General features: G+C 42.0%; 2 protein-coding genes across 2 annotated transcripts; one reads left to right on the top strand and one right to left on the bottom strand.

The window, feature by feature from the left end:
- Positions 1-1,166: 1,166 nt before the first annotated feature.
- Positions 1,167-3,300, top strand: LOC133789827 (uncharacterized). The gene is made up of 3 exons (XM_062227545.1): positions 1,167-1,465; positions 1,932-2,151; positions 2,881-3,300. Exons 1-3 carry the CDS (start codon positions 1,260-1,262, stop codon positions 3,094-3,096), a joined length of 642 nt encoding a protein of 213 aa, XP_062083529.1. The 5' UTR covers positions 1,167-1,259; the 3' UTR covers positions 3,097-3,300.
- A 9,260-nt stretch (positions 3,301-12,560) lies between these two features.
- Positions 12,561-14,334, bottom strand: LOC133819283 (uncharacterized). Its single transcript, XM_062252512.1, has 2 exons — positions 13,329-14,334; positions 12,561-13,257 (listed from the first exon to the last, which is right to left on the bottom strand). Exons 1-2 carry the CDS (start codon positions 14,007-14,009, stop codon positions 12,970-12,972), a joined length of 969 nt encoding a protein of 322 aa, XP_062108496.1. The 5' UTR covers positions 14,010-14,334; the 3' UTR covers positions 12,561-12,969.
- Positions 14,335-15,274: the final 940 nt, after the last annotated feature.

Genomic DNA, 15,274 nt, shown 5'->3' with positions numbered 1-15,274 from the left:
GTCTTTTTTAATATTAGTCTATACCTTCAATTTTTTTTTAATAAATACAAATATAATTGTTTTGTAAATGTGTAAAATTTATATGTTCAATTCAAATTTAGTCAACAATGAACTCAAAAGTTGTCTAATTTTTCATTATTGGTCTCATGTGGCATATTAAGTTCATATGAGGTGAGAGAAAAAAAAAAGTAATAAGAAAAAGTCTAAACTATTATGCTCCCTATATCACTTAGAAAAAAAAATTAAGTAATTAAATGTTTATATTTTTTATTTTGTAGTAAAATAGCTTAATTTTTTTTTAATATCACATATTACCAAATATGCTATTTAACAAATTACTATTTTATTATAAATATTTTAATATTATGGTATATATATTAGTTTTGTTTAATTAGTTTTTATTTTAAAGTTATTTTGATTTTTTTTCGTTTTTTATGGGTTGTTAAATAATATATCATATCACAAAATATATATACTGAGTTGAAAAATAATATACCATCAAAACTTACAAAATTATTACTAAAAAATGTATATATTATGCTAACAAAGTTATATACTACCATTAAAATGTATATAATATGATACAAAATTATATACTACCACTATGTATAATAAAATAAAAACTAAATATCACAAAAAAAAATTATATATACTATACCACAAAAAATATATACACTAATTGGAAAATAATATACCAACAAGATATAAAAAACTTAAAAAATCAATATAACATTAAAATAAAAACTAATTAAACAAAATTAATATGCATATGCCACTATATTAAAGATATACAGTTCTAAATAAATAAATAAATTATAAAAAATAACAATTAAGATAATCATTAATGTAAAAAGATCATTTCTCTACAATTTTAAAAATGAAAACATTAACTACTTAATGCTTTTATTTTGGGTCATTTCCTATCATTTCTCGTAATTATATACAAGTAAATAAAAAACAATAAATGAACCCAAAATTGTATAGTTTTTTTATATAAAAATAATAATTGTAGTTTTGTGTAAAAATAATGCAATATATCGTACTTTTGAAAAATAAGTGTTCGAGAAGGCGCCGTTATGGGGAAAATACTAACGATCAGGTATTGGGCCACGTCATCAAAGTAATATTATTACCAGTACCACTACTACTGTAGATATGCCCTCACATTGTTATAAAACCTAGTATTCTTCTTCTTCTACCGAAAAATCTTAATCTTGTTCAGCAAAATCTAAAAATCAGAGAGAGAGAGAGATTGAGAGATGGGTTGGTTGTCTCGATTCCTCACTGCGGTGACTTTCTTAGCTATCGGAGTGATATTCTCACCGGAGAGCTTTGGATCCAAGTCAGACGGTAGCAATTCCCCCAAAATCTACACCTACCTCAAATTGGCTCATCTTCTCTGCTTCTCCACCGCTTGGGGCGCCGCTCTATGGGTCACCTTCATTGGTGGTATCATCATGTTCAAGTACGTTTTCTTCCTTGTTAATATAGAGTACCTATTTATCGTTTGAATTGTTATATTGTTCTTCATTTCTAGAAAAATACAAATGTGGAATTGGATGTTGATATGGTCTGTTTGGTTGATGGGAAAGTGGATTCTCGGTTTTTTCTTTTGTTAAACTTGGAGAAAATTGTGAGATTGGTCAGGGACAGTAAATCGTGTCAGGGCTATTCATTCTAAAAGGGTTTTCACTGATAATTATTCGAGTTGATTTCATATAATTTATTGTCTCCTATTTCTCATGACTGAGAAAAATTAGTTCTTTGATCTTTTCTCCTAGAAGTCAATTCAAATAAACTAGGCTAATTCAGAGTTTGGGCTTATTCTTTCAGTAATTACTATTATTCAACATCATTATGAATTCTTTAATGTGACACTGTTGGTGGTTTTTCTAACATGGAAATTCTTGTTTTGTGATTTAATTTACTAGGAACCTTCCGAGGCATCAATTTGGTAATTTGCAGAGCAAAATGTTCCCTGCATACTTCTCAATGGTGGGTACTTGTTGCGCAGTATCAGTAGCATCGTTTGGGTATCTGCATCCATGGAAGACGTCAGCTACTACTGAGAAATACCAACTCGGGTTTTTGCTTTCTGCATTCGCCTTCAATCTAACAAATTTATTTGTCTTTACACCCATGACCATTGAGGTCAGTTTCTCTTAAAACTTGTCTATTTTTCATATATACTTAGAAGCCTTGTGTTTTTCATATAATTAGTAGCTAAATGATTGATTTAAGTTTCCATTGTTTCTCAAAAAATGTGAAAGTTCTTAGATTTTCTTGTTAGCTAGCAGTTCTTAGGTTATGTTTACTAATATGTGATTGACGATAACGCAAGTACTTCTCTTTCTCATTCATTGTCATCATTGATGTGTTTTACTTATTCATTATACACTTGGACATTACCCAAACGAGGAAGGAATAGCTAAGGTTGTGCTTCGGAAGTTACATGTTAATTGGAATTTGATGTAATTAGTGGGGAATTAATAGGTTAGACATGTATGTTTAACTAAGTAATTACATTGTAATTATGGAAATGGAGAAAATTGAGGCACTCTACAATTCTCAAGGGAGCATGAGAATCGGTGTGATTATACTGAGTACTTATCTTGAAAAAATGTAAAAATTTTATTTTAAATTGATGTATAATTACTAACTTCATTGCCAAGCTTGACAATGGAAATTTAGATGATTACTATTTGACTTCGAAACACGCCAAAAAGTTTTAAGTGTTTGTCAGTTGCTTTCAAACAATTTTCCATACAATTCCATTTCATTCAGTTGGGAATAGGAAACAGAATCATATACGTGTGCACATCTATTATTATGCTAAATTGCGAATACTAAATTAGCATATTGGTCCTTCATATTGTTTAGATGATGAAGCAAAGACATAAGGTGGAGAGAGAGGAGAACATTGGGGGTGAAGTTGGGTGGTCAAAGAATGTGGAAGTTGCCAAGGTGAATCCAAAGCTTGCAGCCATGAATAAGAAGTTTGGGATGATTCATGGCTTGTCTTCTCTTGCTAATATCATGTCCTTTGGTAGCCTCGCCATGCACTCATGGTATTTGGCAGGTAAAATTAATCTGTAGTGAAATGCTTTCGTTCCTTTACAGTGGAAGAAATTGTTCTCTCGATGCATAAACTATGTCGAACATGGAACTCATGGAAAATCAGTATAGATTTTTCCTGGAAAGCTTGTATTCTGATTGAACAGTTTAATCAAAATCACGAGGTCCGTCATAGTGGAATGAATATGCTTTGTTATAATAAGAATGGACTTGTTGTGATGATTATGCGGTGGAGTTTGCTTGCTTTATACATAGTTTATAGATTGAAAAAACCAAGTGTAGAACTATATAAAAGTATCAGAGTAATTAGCTATCACAAGACAGAGCACACCAACTTCGAGGTGGATTATGAGAATTTTACTACTGAGATCTCATCTTTTTGGAATGCAAGGATTTGCTGGCTTGTTATTTTGATTCTATTTAGAGTGAACTAGTCTGTCTCAATTTTAAGCCGAGACATTTTCATGGTAATTGGCTATGCTAAATTCTAATGTGTGAATGTACACTGATATTGGGGGGATTTGGGTCGAAGTTGGGTTGGGCCTTTAAGTAGCATTTTCTAATGGGCCCTAATAGAGAAGCATTACATTTTATATGGGTTTCTTAATAAAGTTTGCAAAAATAAGGTTTTTTGTCAAACAAAAAAAAAGTTGTTATATGGCTTTTATTAAGAATTTTTACTTTCAAGGGTTTAGTTTCTCATATTTTTGTATTAAAGTTAGTTTATGCTATAATTTTACTCTTATTTAGTTAGTTGAGTTCCATTCCTTATTTTTTTTCTTTCATAATAATGGCATAAAAGCATATTTATGAAAAATCTACTTTTTGAATTGAATTTCCTGCGGCCCTCCCCAAAAGTTTCTCAAATTTTATAGAAAATGCCAAAATGACCGTATTTTCACAAGGATATGAAATGTAAAATTACATATATAAGTATATTATCAAGCGAGGTATGTAAACTGTAAAATTGGAGACATAGAAAAATAAAAGGGAACAGTATAATAAAAAAAAATGCTATATAGTTTTCAATGTGAATTTGTATTTGTACGGACATACATGCTCAGGCAGATTTAAAAAATAAAAATCTGCAACACATGGAGTGGAGAAGAGGAGGAGGTTCTGTGGTGGATATTTGGGTTATGTTATAGGCTGCGAAAGTATAATACCATATAGACACGTTTTGAATGATATTAAAATACATGTGTCAACAAATGTAGATGATCTGTGATTTATATTGCATTCCACCACAACATATCTTAAACCATTCTTTAGTAATTTTGTTTATTTATGTTACTTTTTATTTTAAAAAATATATATACTTTTGTTGCACTACTGTATAGTTCATTCTAGTTTTTTTAAAAGTATTTAAAAAAAGAAAACTACTTTCTACGATTTTAGAAAGAAAAAAAATGAAAGTTAAAATTTTTAAAATTTAAATATATAAAGTCTTGAACACATTAAATATCTATTGTATATAAAAAGTGTGTATTTAAGAGTTTTTTGTTTTAACGATTTTTGTTTTTAACTTCAGTGAAATATTGTAAATATTTAATAGAATATACTTTTAAGATTAATAAAAATTATTTTAAAATATACAGTAAAATAATTATTTAGTAATTATATTAATATATATTCAAATATTATAAAATATTATTATTATACTAATATTTAATACAATACTAAATATTTAATAATTGTTACACCCAGATTTCGAGATATGTTAATTATGACCTCGAAAATTGGATTCGCAAATAAGTGGACACATAAGGTTGGAAACATGCTCCAGGGTTGTATGTCGAGCTTGCAGGATATAGACGACCTCGAGTATGGTGACTTCGAAGTATTCATGATCTCGAAAGATATCTCTGGGAACACACTCATCTTCAGGGACGACTTCGGATCAGGGGTCCCGAGCTCGACGCACGTGCGATCTCGAAAGCCATGTGGCCTCGGGAGATGTTTCTAGCTCGATAGATGACGGGAAACCTGGGAAGCTAAAGCCTTAGAGATACGCGATAACCACCTTGAATATCTACAAGTGTTATAAATATGAGATGTAATCCTCATTTATTATTGTAAATCCCCTAGAATCGTGGGATATTATTTGGTCAGTTATACGTCTCCTGGTCTTCAGGGGATGTTTCCTTTTATATCTGATTATAGGCATGTAAAGCCATTTATTTTATTTATACAAAAAGAGTAACTACCCAAAATATGTGGGATAGTATTCTGCAGCCTTCTCTATAAATAGAGAGGCCATGCACCATTGTAAATGACCGAAATTCTGATCCTTGAGAGAAAACTTTGGAGAATTCATTCTTGAAGAATTCCTAGAGATAATCTTGAGTTTAATAACAAAGACTCGTGGACTAGGCAGATTTAACTGCTGAACCACGTAAAAATCGTGTGTTTACATTGTTTTATTTCAATTGGCCATTATCAACTATTGTTTATGTGCTCTTCTTTCACTGTTTGACGAAAAACGGCGTCAACAGTTTGGTGCTTTCATTGAGAGCCTTAAGCATTCATCCCTGAGAAAATCATGACCACAAACAATTAGAACACCCCTGAAGAAAATTACCCAAGACGTCCTGGAAAACAACCAATGGAGAACCCGGATGTTGAGGAGAGGAGTGAGTCTTCTGATTCCCAGGGACCACCGCCTCCACCAAGGGATGAGGATATGTACTACAATCCTGAGCGTTACGTTCCTATTGTAGAACTGGAAAACCGGCAGTTGAAACAGCTGTTGGCAGAGGCCAACAAACGGAATGAGGAGTTGACTAGGATAGCTGCAGAGGCGCAGGTGGCTTAGCCCCCGCCTCCGCGCGAAAACCAAGTCCCTCCTCCAAGGGACGTGCATGTTCCTCCCCGGAGGCCCCGTGGGCGTCCACGGAAGGATGTTGCCACAAGGAGGCCGACTCAACCTTCGGCGCCAGCAGAGCCATCTGCTCCTCCTAGGCCCCAGAGGAGTACCCGAGCTCGGGCCCCACCTAACCCGCCTGTGGAAGTGCCTGCAGGAACTGAGAATAATTGAACCCCTGTAGAGGCTCGGACTCAGGTACCTGGTAGCGCACCGAACGCGACTGACCCATCTCGGGCAAATTCTGGACCCTCTAGACCGCGACAAGGATGGCAGCCACCGTCGCCTATACGGTTCCCTCCATCACCCATAAGATATCCTTCGCTACCCCGCAGAAACGCTCAACCTGTTCGAGATCAGGATCAAGGGCGTGCAGGGAATGGACAAGGAAACAGGGAGGCGCTCCATCTGAGAGAAGTCAGACATCTCGGTCTCGCACCGCGGAGACGAGGCGACGTGGAAAGAATCCATCGCGAAACAACCGAGCAATGAGTCTCACCAGTGACGAATCCGGAGAGACTAGGTCCGTCAGCAAACACGACCGAGGTCGTAAGAATACTGGAAGTCGCAAGAATCATCCCGACCTGCGCAATCATCTGAATCAGAGTCGGGGGAATGGAGATCAAACAAATCCGGACCTAAGGGATCGCTTGAATAGGCGTAGAGATCCCTCGTGGAGACGCGATCCTGGAATCACGATCAATGACAGTCAATTCCAGACAGCACCTCCTACTGACCCAGTCCAAGAAAGAATCGATCAGCTCGAAAGAGCCTTTAGGTTTTTGAAGAATGAACGAGGATTGAGTCGATATGAGTACTCTGATGAGGAGCTCGAACCGTTTGCTCCCCATATTTCTGACACTCAATTTCCTCAAGGGTTTCGGATTCCTCACGTCCCAACGTTTGAAGGAAAGACCGACCCATGCAGTCACCTGAGCACGTTCAACACTATCATGAGAGCCAATAACGTGGGTTATGAGCTCAGGTGCATGTTGTTTCCAACATCATTGGCAGGACCCACCAAAATTTGGTTTGAAAAGTACAAGATACACTCAATAACCTCATGGGAGTAGTTGTCTAAAGACTTTAAGAAGCAGTTCAGAGCAATGGTAGGGGTCAGACCAGAAGCATCCACCTTAACTGACGTCCGGCAGCAACCGGGTGAAACATTGAAGAGTTACTTAACAAGATTCAATCTGGAAGTAGCCCAAGCTCGGGATGTGGATGACAGTGGACACCTAATGGCAATCCGAGCTGGAGTATTACCGGGAAGTGCCCTTTGGGACGACATGCAAGGGAAATCGGTAAGGTCAATAACCGAGTTTAACAGACGAGCGCAGAGGTTTGTCAATGTAGAGGAAGCGAGGTCGACGCTCAAAGCGACCTCCCAGTCCGAAACTACAACGATAAACATCAACTCTGCCTCAACCTCGGCGGACCCAGCGGCACCAAAGCCTGCCTCGGAGAACCCATCCAAGAGGAAAAAGAACGAAGGAAGTAATCCCGAAGCTGAGGGAGGAAAGAAAAAGAAAGGAGAGAGGTATTTCTCCGTGTATAAAGTGCACACCGAGCTCAACGAGTCTCGGGAAAACATATACCGGGCTAATGAAAACCAGGTCCCCTTCAGGCGTCCGGACCCAATGAGAAATCAAAAATCCAAGAGGGATTCCAGTAAGCATTGCCGGTTCCACAGAGACACCGGGCACACAACTGATGAATGTCGACAACTGAAGGACGAGATCGAAGGGTTGATCTCGAGAGGTTACTTCCGGCAGTATGTCAAAAACCAGAATACTGGTCAGACGGCCGCAAGCCAGAGAGTAGCCGCGCCTCCGACGACACAAAATAATAACTCCCAATCTCGGGAAGAGGACAGGCGCCCCCCCTCCCCCCCCCCCCCCCCCGATAGATGGAGAGGACGTAATAACCATCTCGGGAGGGCCTCATCTCGCAGGAGGGGGTAGGAATGCCCAAAAGAGATATGTTAACGAGCTTAAGACAGGGGACGGGTCTCCTTATGAACCCGAACCTAGGGCACCTAAAATCCAGAGGATTGAATCACAACCCATAACCTTCACTGAGGAGGACGCCTTCCATGTTCAGTTCCCACATCATGATCCGCTGGTTATTACTCTTCAGCTCGCCAACAAAAGAGTCCACCGAGTTCTCATAGATAATGGGAGCTCAGTCAACATTCTTTACAAAGCAACCCTCGAGAAAATGGGACTCTCCCTTCGCGACCTGAAGGCATGTGCAACTACTTTGTATGGCTTTTCAGGAGAAGGAACTGCCTGCATGGGATCCATTAAGCTCCCCGTGACCTTGGGAGACTATCCAGTCTCGATGACCAAGATAATGGAGTTCGTGGTGGTAGACTTGCCATCTGCCTACAATGTGCTGCTCGGGAGACCTGCCCTGGTCGGGCTGGGGGCAGTTTCATCAGTAAAGCATCTGGCCCTTAAGTTCCCGACCCCTAGCGGGGTCGGGACATTAAAAGGGGACCAACTGGCAGGGAGGGAGTGCTATAGCATCTCTTTGAGGGGAAAGAAGCAAACGAGCGCTCAGGCACTCGTTATCATACAAAATAAAGATGGAACGGTCTTAGAAATCGACGAGGAGATTGATCCGAGGATTGAGGAGAAAGTTGACCTCGAACCTCTAGAGGAGCTCGAAGAAATTCAGCTCGAGGAAGCTGGACCCTTGAGAAAGGTGAAGGTCGGGAAACACCTCCCAGATGAGACAAAATAACAATTAATTTGCTTTCTGAAGAAAAACCAGGATGTCTTCGCATGGTCGCATTCCGACATGGTGGGGATAAGCCCGAATGTAGCAAGCCATGCTCTAAACATAAACAAAAGCTTTCCCCCAAAGCAACAAAAGCAAAGGCAGCTGGACGAAAACAGAAAGAAAGCACTGAAGGAGGAGGTTGACAGGTTAAAGGCAAACCATTTCATTAGGGACGCCTTTTACCCTGACTGGGTAGCCAATCCGGTGTTGGTCCCAAAGCCCAATGGGACGTGGAGAACCTGTATTGACTACTCAGATCTCAACAAAGCTTGCCCAAAAGACTGTTTTCCGTTACCAAGGATTGACCAGCTCGTGGATGCCACAGCGGGGCATGGCCTGATGTCGTTCATGGATGCCTATTCTGGATATAACCAGATTCCCATGCACGCCCCAGACCAAGAACATACGAGCTTCATCACGGATAAAGGGCTATATTGTTATAATGTCATGCCATTCGGGCTCAAGAATGCTGGGGCCACATACCAGCGGCTCATAAACATGATGTTTTCGGAACAAATTGGGAACAACATGGAGGTTTATGTTGATGACATGCTTGTAAAGTCTCAACTCAACAAGAACCATGTTGACGACCTCGAAGAGTGCTTCGGCGTGCTCAGAAAGTATAACATGAAGCTAAATCCTCATAAGTGCACTTTTGGGGTATTTTCAGGAAAATTTCTGGGCTTTATTGTGAACTCCCGTGGAATCGAGGCTAATCCCGACAAGATCAAGGCCCTGATTGACATGCCCTCGCCTCGAAGGCACAAGGATGTCCAAAGTCTGACTAGCAGGATGGCGGTCCTAAGCAGATTCATCTCGAAATCTACGGATCGTGGTCTTCCATTTTTCAACTTACTGAGAGGAGGTAAGAAATTTGAATGGACAGAGGAATGCGAGCTGGCCTTTCAGGAGCTCAAAAAGCACCTAGCAGAACCGCCCATCCTATCAAAACCTGAAACGGGAGAAGTATTGTACCTATACCTCTCAACCACCGAACACGCGATAAGCGCAGTGCTCATTCGAGAAGAAGAGAGGGTGCAGAGACCCGTTTACTACATCAGTAAAAGATTACTGGGGGCAGAGTCAAGGTATCCACTGATGGAGAAACTCGCGCTCAGTTTAGTTCATTCATCCCGTAAACTCCGCCCTTACTTTCAGGCACATCCCATTCATGTACTGACTGATCAGCCACTTAGGCAAGTCCTATCCAAACCAGAGGCTTCAGGTCGACTTCTTAAATGGGCTGTTGAGCTCGGACAGTTCGAGATCACCTACCACCCGAGGACGACCATTAAGGCACATGCACTGGCGGACTTTATAGTGGAATGTACTGGAATAGCCGACGACGAGGTAATAACCACAGCCCACGAGCTATGGAAACTTTACGTCAACGGCTCATCAAATGAAAATGGAGCAAGGGCAGGGGTTATTCTGATCACCCCCGCAGGGAGTAAATTTCACTCCACTTTAAGATTTGGCTTTAAAGCATCGAATAATGAGGCCGAGTACGAGGCTCTACTCGCGGGACTACGAATAGCAAAGGAGCTCAAGGCTAAATCTATACATTGCTACAGTGACTCCCAACTCGTGGTTAATCAAATCTTGGGAGAATACCAGGCTCGAGGCACAAGAATGGCAGCTTACCTGGAGAAGGCAAAATCTGCATTAGAGTATTTTGAGTTTTATGCAATCGAACAAGTCCCCCGAGAACGGAACTCAAATGCAGATGCCTTAGCTCGACTCGCCACATCCACCGAAAATGAAGAGCTGAATGTTGTACCCATAGAACACTTATCAGAACCTAGTATAAACGAGCCAGAAAAGGATGATGTGTGTATGATCGAAACAGAGCCGACTTGGATGACCCCGATAGTTGATTATCTCGAAAACGGAGTTCTTCCAAAAGATCGGAACCAAGCTCGAAAGTTGATGTACCAACTTCCTCGTTACACAATTTTGGATGGAAGGCTGTACCGAAGGGGATATTCCATGTCGTTACTCAGGTGCGTAACCCCTCCCTGAGGCTAAGAAAATCATCGAAGAAATTCATGAAGGGTTCTGCGGAGATCACACTGGGGGGCACAGCCTGTCCAAGAAGATCATACGCCAGTGATATTTCTGGCCAACCATTAAAGCGGATTCTTTCGAGTATGTGAAGAAATGCGACAAATGCCAGAGATTCGCCACGATACCCCGAGCTCCACCATCCGAGCTGACCATGTTGACATCCCCATGGCCTTTTGCAGTATGGGGCATCGACCTCATAGGCTCTCTCCCGACTGGCAAAGGCGGAGTAAAATATGCTGTAGTCGCCGTGGATTACTTCACAAAATGGACGGAGTCTGAACCATTGGCAACTATAACTTCAAAGAAAATCCTTGATTTCGTTGTAAAGAGCATCGTGTGCCGATATGGAGTACCGAGGAAGATCGTATCCGACAACGGAACTCAGTTCGATTGCGACCTATTCACCAATTTTTGTGAGAAGAACGGTATAATAAAGAGTTTTTCATCAGTGGCCCACCCTCAAGCGAATGGCCAGGTCGAAGCTGTGAACAAAACTCTCAAGATTTCACTAAAGAAAAAGTTGGAGGAAGCGAAGGGACGGTGGCCCGAAGAATTGCCCCAAGTCCTTTGGGGATACAGGACAACGGCTCGAACCTCGACAGGACATACCCCGTTCTCTCTAGCATACGGCTGCGAGGCAATGTTGCCCATAGAAGTTGAAATCCCAACGATCTGAACTCAGACCTACGACCAAATTTCAAACCATACTCAGCTCGAGGAAACCTTAGACTTGATCGAAGAAAAAAGAGAAGAGGCCCAGCTGAGAAATGCTGTCTACCAGCAACGAACTACCAGATATTTCAACAAGAGGGTTCGAGATCGAAAATTCGGAATGGGAGATCTGGTGTTAAGACGTGTATTCTTGGCTACTCGAGATCCGGCAGTTGGAGTGCTCGGGCCGAACTGGGAAGGACCGTACCAGATAGAGTCAGTCATCCGACCTGGTGTGTACAAACTTGCGAGATTGGACAGGAGCCTAATACCGCGAGCATGGAATGGCGAACACCTTAGACCTTACTATCAGTAGTATAGGAAAAGTGTTGCCTATAACCATGAGTTTCTATTTGTATTAGCTTATTTGTTTTTGAATGTCATCAAATAAAAGTTCCATTTCGTTCAAATATGTTATTTCTTTTCATTTTTGCAATCTCTCTTAATTTAATAACCTATGGTCACACTCATAGGATATTAAGGGGGCATCATTGGTACATATACCATTAGCTTAAAAAATAAAATAACATATGCAAAAAAAATATATAAAGTATTTGGATATAACCAAATACACGAGCTGAGATAGTTCGGACATAACCGAATTATCAAAAACATAAAGTAGTTGGAGATAACCAAGTATGCGAGCTTAGATAGTTCGGACATAACCGAACTACCAAAAACCTAAAACGTTTGGAGTTAACCAGATGTGCAAACTTAACAGGTTTGGAACAAACCAGCCAAAAAATTAATCGATGATAAGTAGGAACCTAAACCTATCGCGAAACAAGTCGAGATCGAGGCTGGAATATCTTAAAGAAAAATAGTTTCGAACTCTTAACCTCGGAGCAAAAACTGAGGATGAGTAAAAGTGACTAAACAAAAAAAGATATAACCAAATCATTCACATTACATACCATATAAGTACTTTTGGGTTCATGGTTAAAGTAATACCCGACTTTGAAAAATAACGAGGTCGGAAGCGGATAATTTGAACAAACTATGCATGAATGCATTGAGCTTCGAACCTAAATCCATGATATGTTTGTATGAGTAAATAAACATAAATGATTCATCCATAAAAAATGTGCAAAATATTTCGAGCCAAGAAATGTAAAGCACATGTAAGTGATATTTAAAGAAATTGTATCAGCCCCGTAGGCATAAATTAAGATAGTTACAAAAATAGGGGGACGCAGCCCCAATAAATGATTTCCCCGAGATCAGATTTAAGGAAGATGAGTCTCCTTGGCCTTCTCAGCATCAGTAGCACCGGACCCCCCAGGACGAATAGCATGACTATCCTTCTGAGCCGCCTCTCGAGCAGCTTCACTTGCCTCAAGACGGGCATTCCACCGCTCAACATATGTGGCCTCGAGAGGGCCCAGGAAGCTGGTATCGAGGTCGGCATTATCAGCCCAAAGTTTGTACATGGCTTGGTCAACCGCTTTCTCCTTCTGCTCCTTATACTAGTCCAGGAGGCGGGCCTTCTCGCTCTCCATGAAGTCGAAGGTGGCAGATTTCTCCTCTTCGAGCTTGGCATTGGCCTTCTCGAGACAAGTCTTTGCCTGCTCAAGCTCGGCATTCGACTTCTCCAGCTCCTCGAGACGGGTCTTCATTTTTTCAAGTTCAGACTTCGAGTCTTTGAGCTCGTCAGCCATCTTAAGCTCGAGATCCTTCGACTTCTGGGCCAGAGACATGCTCGTTTGCACCTCGTTGGTCAGCTTATAGTTGAGCTGTGCTGAAACGACAAGGGCCTGAAACACAAAGAACGAATCAAAATTGTGAACTGAGGCACAAATATTTAAAATAGAGCTGCGAAGGCTACCGCGGCGGTGAGTTCGATACTCTTATCATAAAGAGTATTGCAGTCCGAGGCCTTGCGCACGAGGTCCCAGTGGTCGGCGTCGAAGCCAGAAAAGCTCTGACCCACTCGAGAAAGGACATCCGAGCTGAGCACAACCCCTTCTGTCCCAGCGGCGCCATCGAGCAAGAACTCCTCAATATGAGTTCGGTCCGTCGGCAGCTGAACCTTGGAGATAGAAGGTTTCTTCGAGGGCCGAACAACTGTTATTTGAGTTTCGGTCGGAGGAAGCGAGATGGGCGCGGTCGAGCCAGACGCATCAACCTGGACAGTCGGTTCCGTGGCTGTGCTCACAGTAGTCTGGGCCGTGGGGGTCGTCTCGTGGCGTCTGGGTACCTTGGATGGTCGGTCGGACCTCCGTGGTATTCTCGGACGTTTGCTCTTCTGGGCGCCAGCTCCCCCATCGCTAAAGAGCACAGCGTCGAGGTCGGGATTCATGGCACCTGCGCAGTTCCAATAAGTTAGACAATGATAATAAGTTTGGAAAGAGAGGGAAACCAGGTAAAGAAAAAACCTAACTGGAACTCTCCCCCGAGCTCGAACTTGGGGACCATGAAATTCCCCCGTCTTAAGAGGAGGCGGGGGGAGTGCCTTCCCTATATGTGGGTGATAACCTCGAGAGGTCCCTATAATCGTTGGTCCCATACTGAACGACTATCCCGTTCCACATCTCGTCCGTGGTGTACATGGTGTCGTTTTCCCGAGCCCACTATCAAACCTATGGACACAGTCATCTACCCAACTCCATATGTAGAAGTGGTATCTATCCTGTGGGCACGAGACTAACCTATTGGGCCTGGGTTTTAGTAAGGTCGGGGACCACATTCTCGAGGTAGGAAGGAATTTACCTTCATCTGAATCCGAGCTTGAGGCTTCATCATTAGCCTCATTCCTAGACAGCGGGCTCCTTGGGCGAACTGGAAGTGGCGGCCTCGTTTCTCTCCTCGAAGGAAGGGCGCCTGTGGGCAGTGGCATCTGCTCCCAGTTTTCATATTTTATATTGGACCAGTCAAAGGTGGACTAGCCCTCCCCCAAAAGTCCGCACTTTCGGAGCTTATCCTCGTGTATAAGGTATAAGAGACCTCCTGCCATGTGGGAGTTGGAGCAGGGTCTCTCTATGCTCCTTCATTGTATCGTCGGGAGTGGGACGCTGAAAATTGGCTGAAAGACAACATATTTCTACTAAGTACGGGTCTAAGAGCTAAAGTCACGAGCACAGAAATAAAGATAACAAGAATACTTACGAATCCGCCTGAACGAATAGTGTCGAGACGGGGACAGACCATCTGTCCAGAAGAAAGCCCTTTTGAAATCGAGCGGATGATTGGGAAGATCTTCAAAGACCTTCTTCTCCTTGGGATAGCTCGAAGGGTAATAAAAGCCATCCCCTCCCCGAGCTTGGGAGGGGTTACTTTTCAGACAAAAGAGATACAAGATCTCTTGAGGCGATGGTCCTTTCCACCCCATCTCGTGGTATAAGGACCTCAGGGCAGACAGTACCCTGTAAGAGTTGGTGTTGAGTTGGAACGGAGCCAACCCAACGAAATCCGTGAAGTCCTTGAAAAAAGACTTCAAGGGCAACAGAGCTCCTGCCCTCATATGTTCCTGGCTCCAGGCCGCGTATTTCACACTGGTGTCGCGACCCCCAGGGGTGAAGCAGCTTCGTTCATGGTTGGCCGGAGGTCGACACTTCAAGGAGCCTGACAGGCTAAGGCCGTGGAAAGCCAGGATGTCACTTATCTGGCTAGTTGTGGTAACCAAGCTCCAGTAGTGCTCGGCCTCAAATATTTCTCTCCCCGGCTGCGAGGAGGAAGGTTCCCCCATTAGTGAGAATTTGAGCTCTCCCGGATGGTACGCGACAGTAACCTTTAACGAAGGATCGAGAGGAATCGGCCTAGGTCCTGAATTGG

This window comes from Humulus lupulus, chromosome 1 (genome assembly GCF_963169125.1).
Source record: "Humulus lupulus chromosome 1, drHumLupu1.1, whole genome shotgun sequence".
Lineage (NCBI taxonomy): Eukaryota > Viridiplantae > Streptophyta > Magnoliopsida > Rosales > Cannabaceae > Humulus > Humulus lupulus.
This window is presented reverse-complemented; position numbering and strand designations above follow the sequence as displayed.

Coding starts and splice junctions, on each gene's coding strand:
- LOC133789827 (XM_062227545.1), top strand. CDS start 1,260: ATGGGTTGGTTGTCTCGATTCCTCACTGCGGTGACTTTCTTAGCTATC. Junction 1,466..1,931: donor GGTGGTATCATCATGTTCAA/GTACGTTTTCTT, acceptor TTAATTTACTAG/GAACCTTCCGAGGCATCAAT. Junction 2,152..2,880: donor TTACACCCATGACCATTGAG/GTCAGTTTCTCT, acceptor CATATTGTTTAG/ATGATGAAGCAAAGACATAA.
- LOC133819283 (XM_062252512.1), bottom strand. CDS start 14,009: ATGGGACCAACGATTATAGGGACCTCTCGAGGTTATCACCCACATATA. Junction 13,258..13,328: donor GTATCGAACTCACCGCCGCG/GTAGCCTTCGCA, acceptor TTTGTGTTTCAG/GCCCTTGTCGTTTCAGCACA.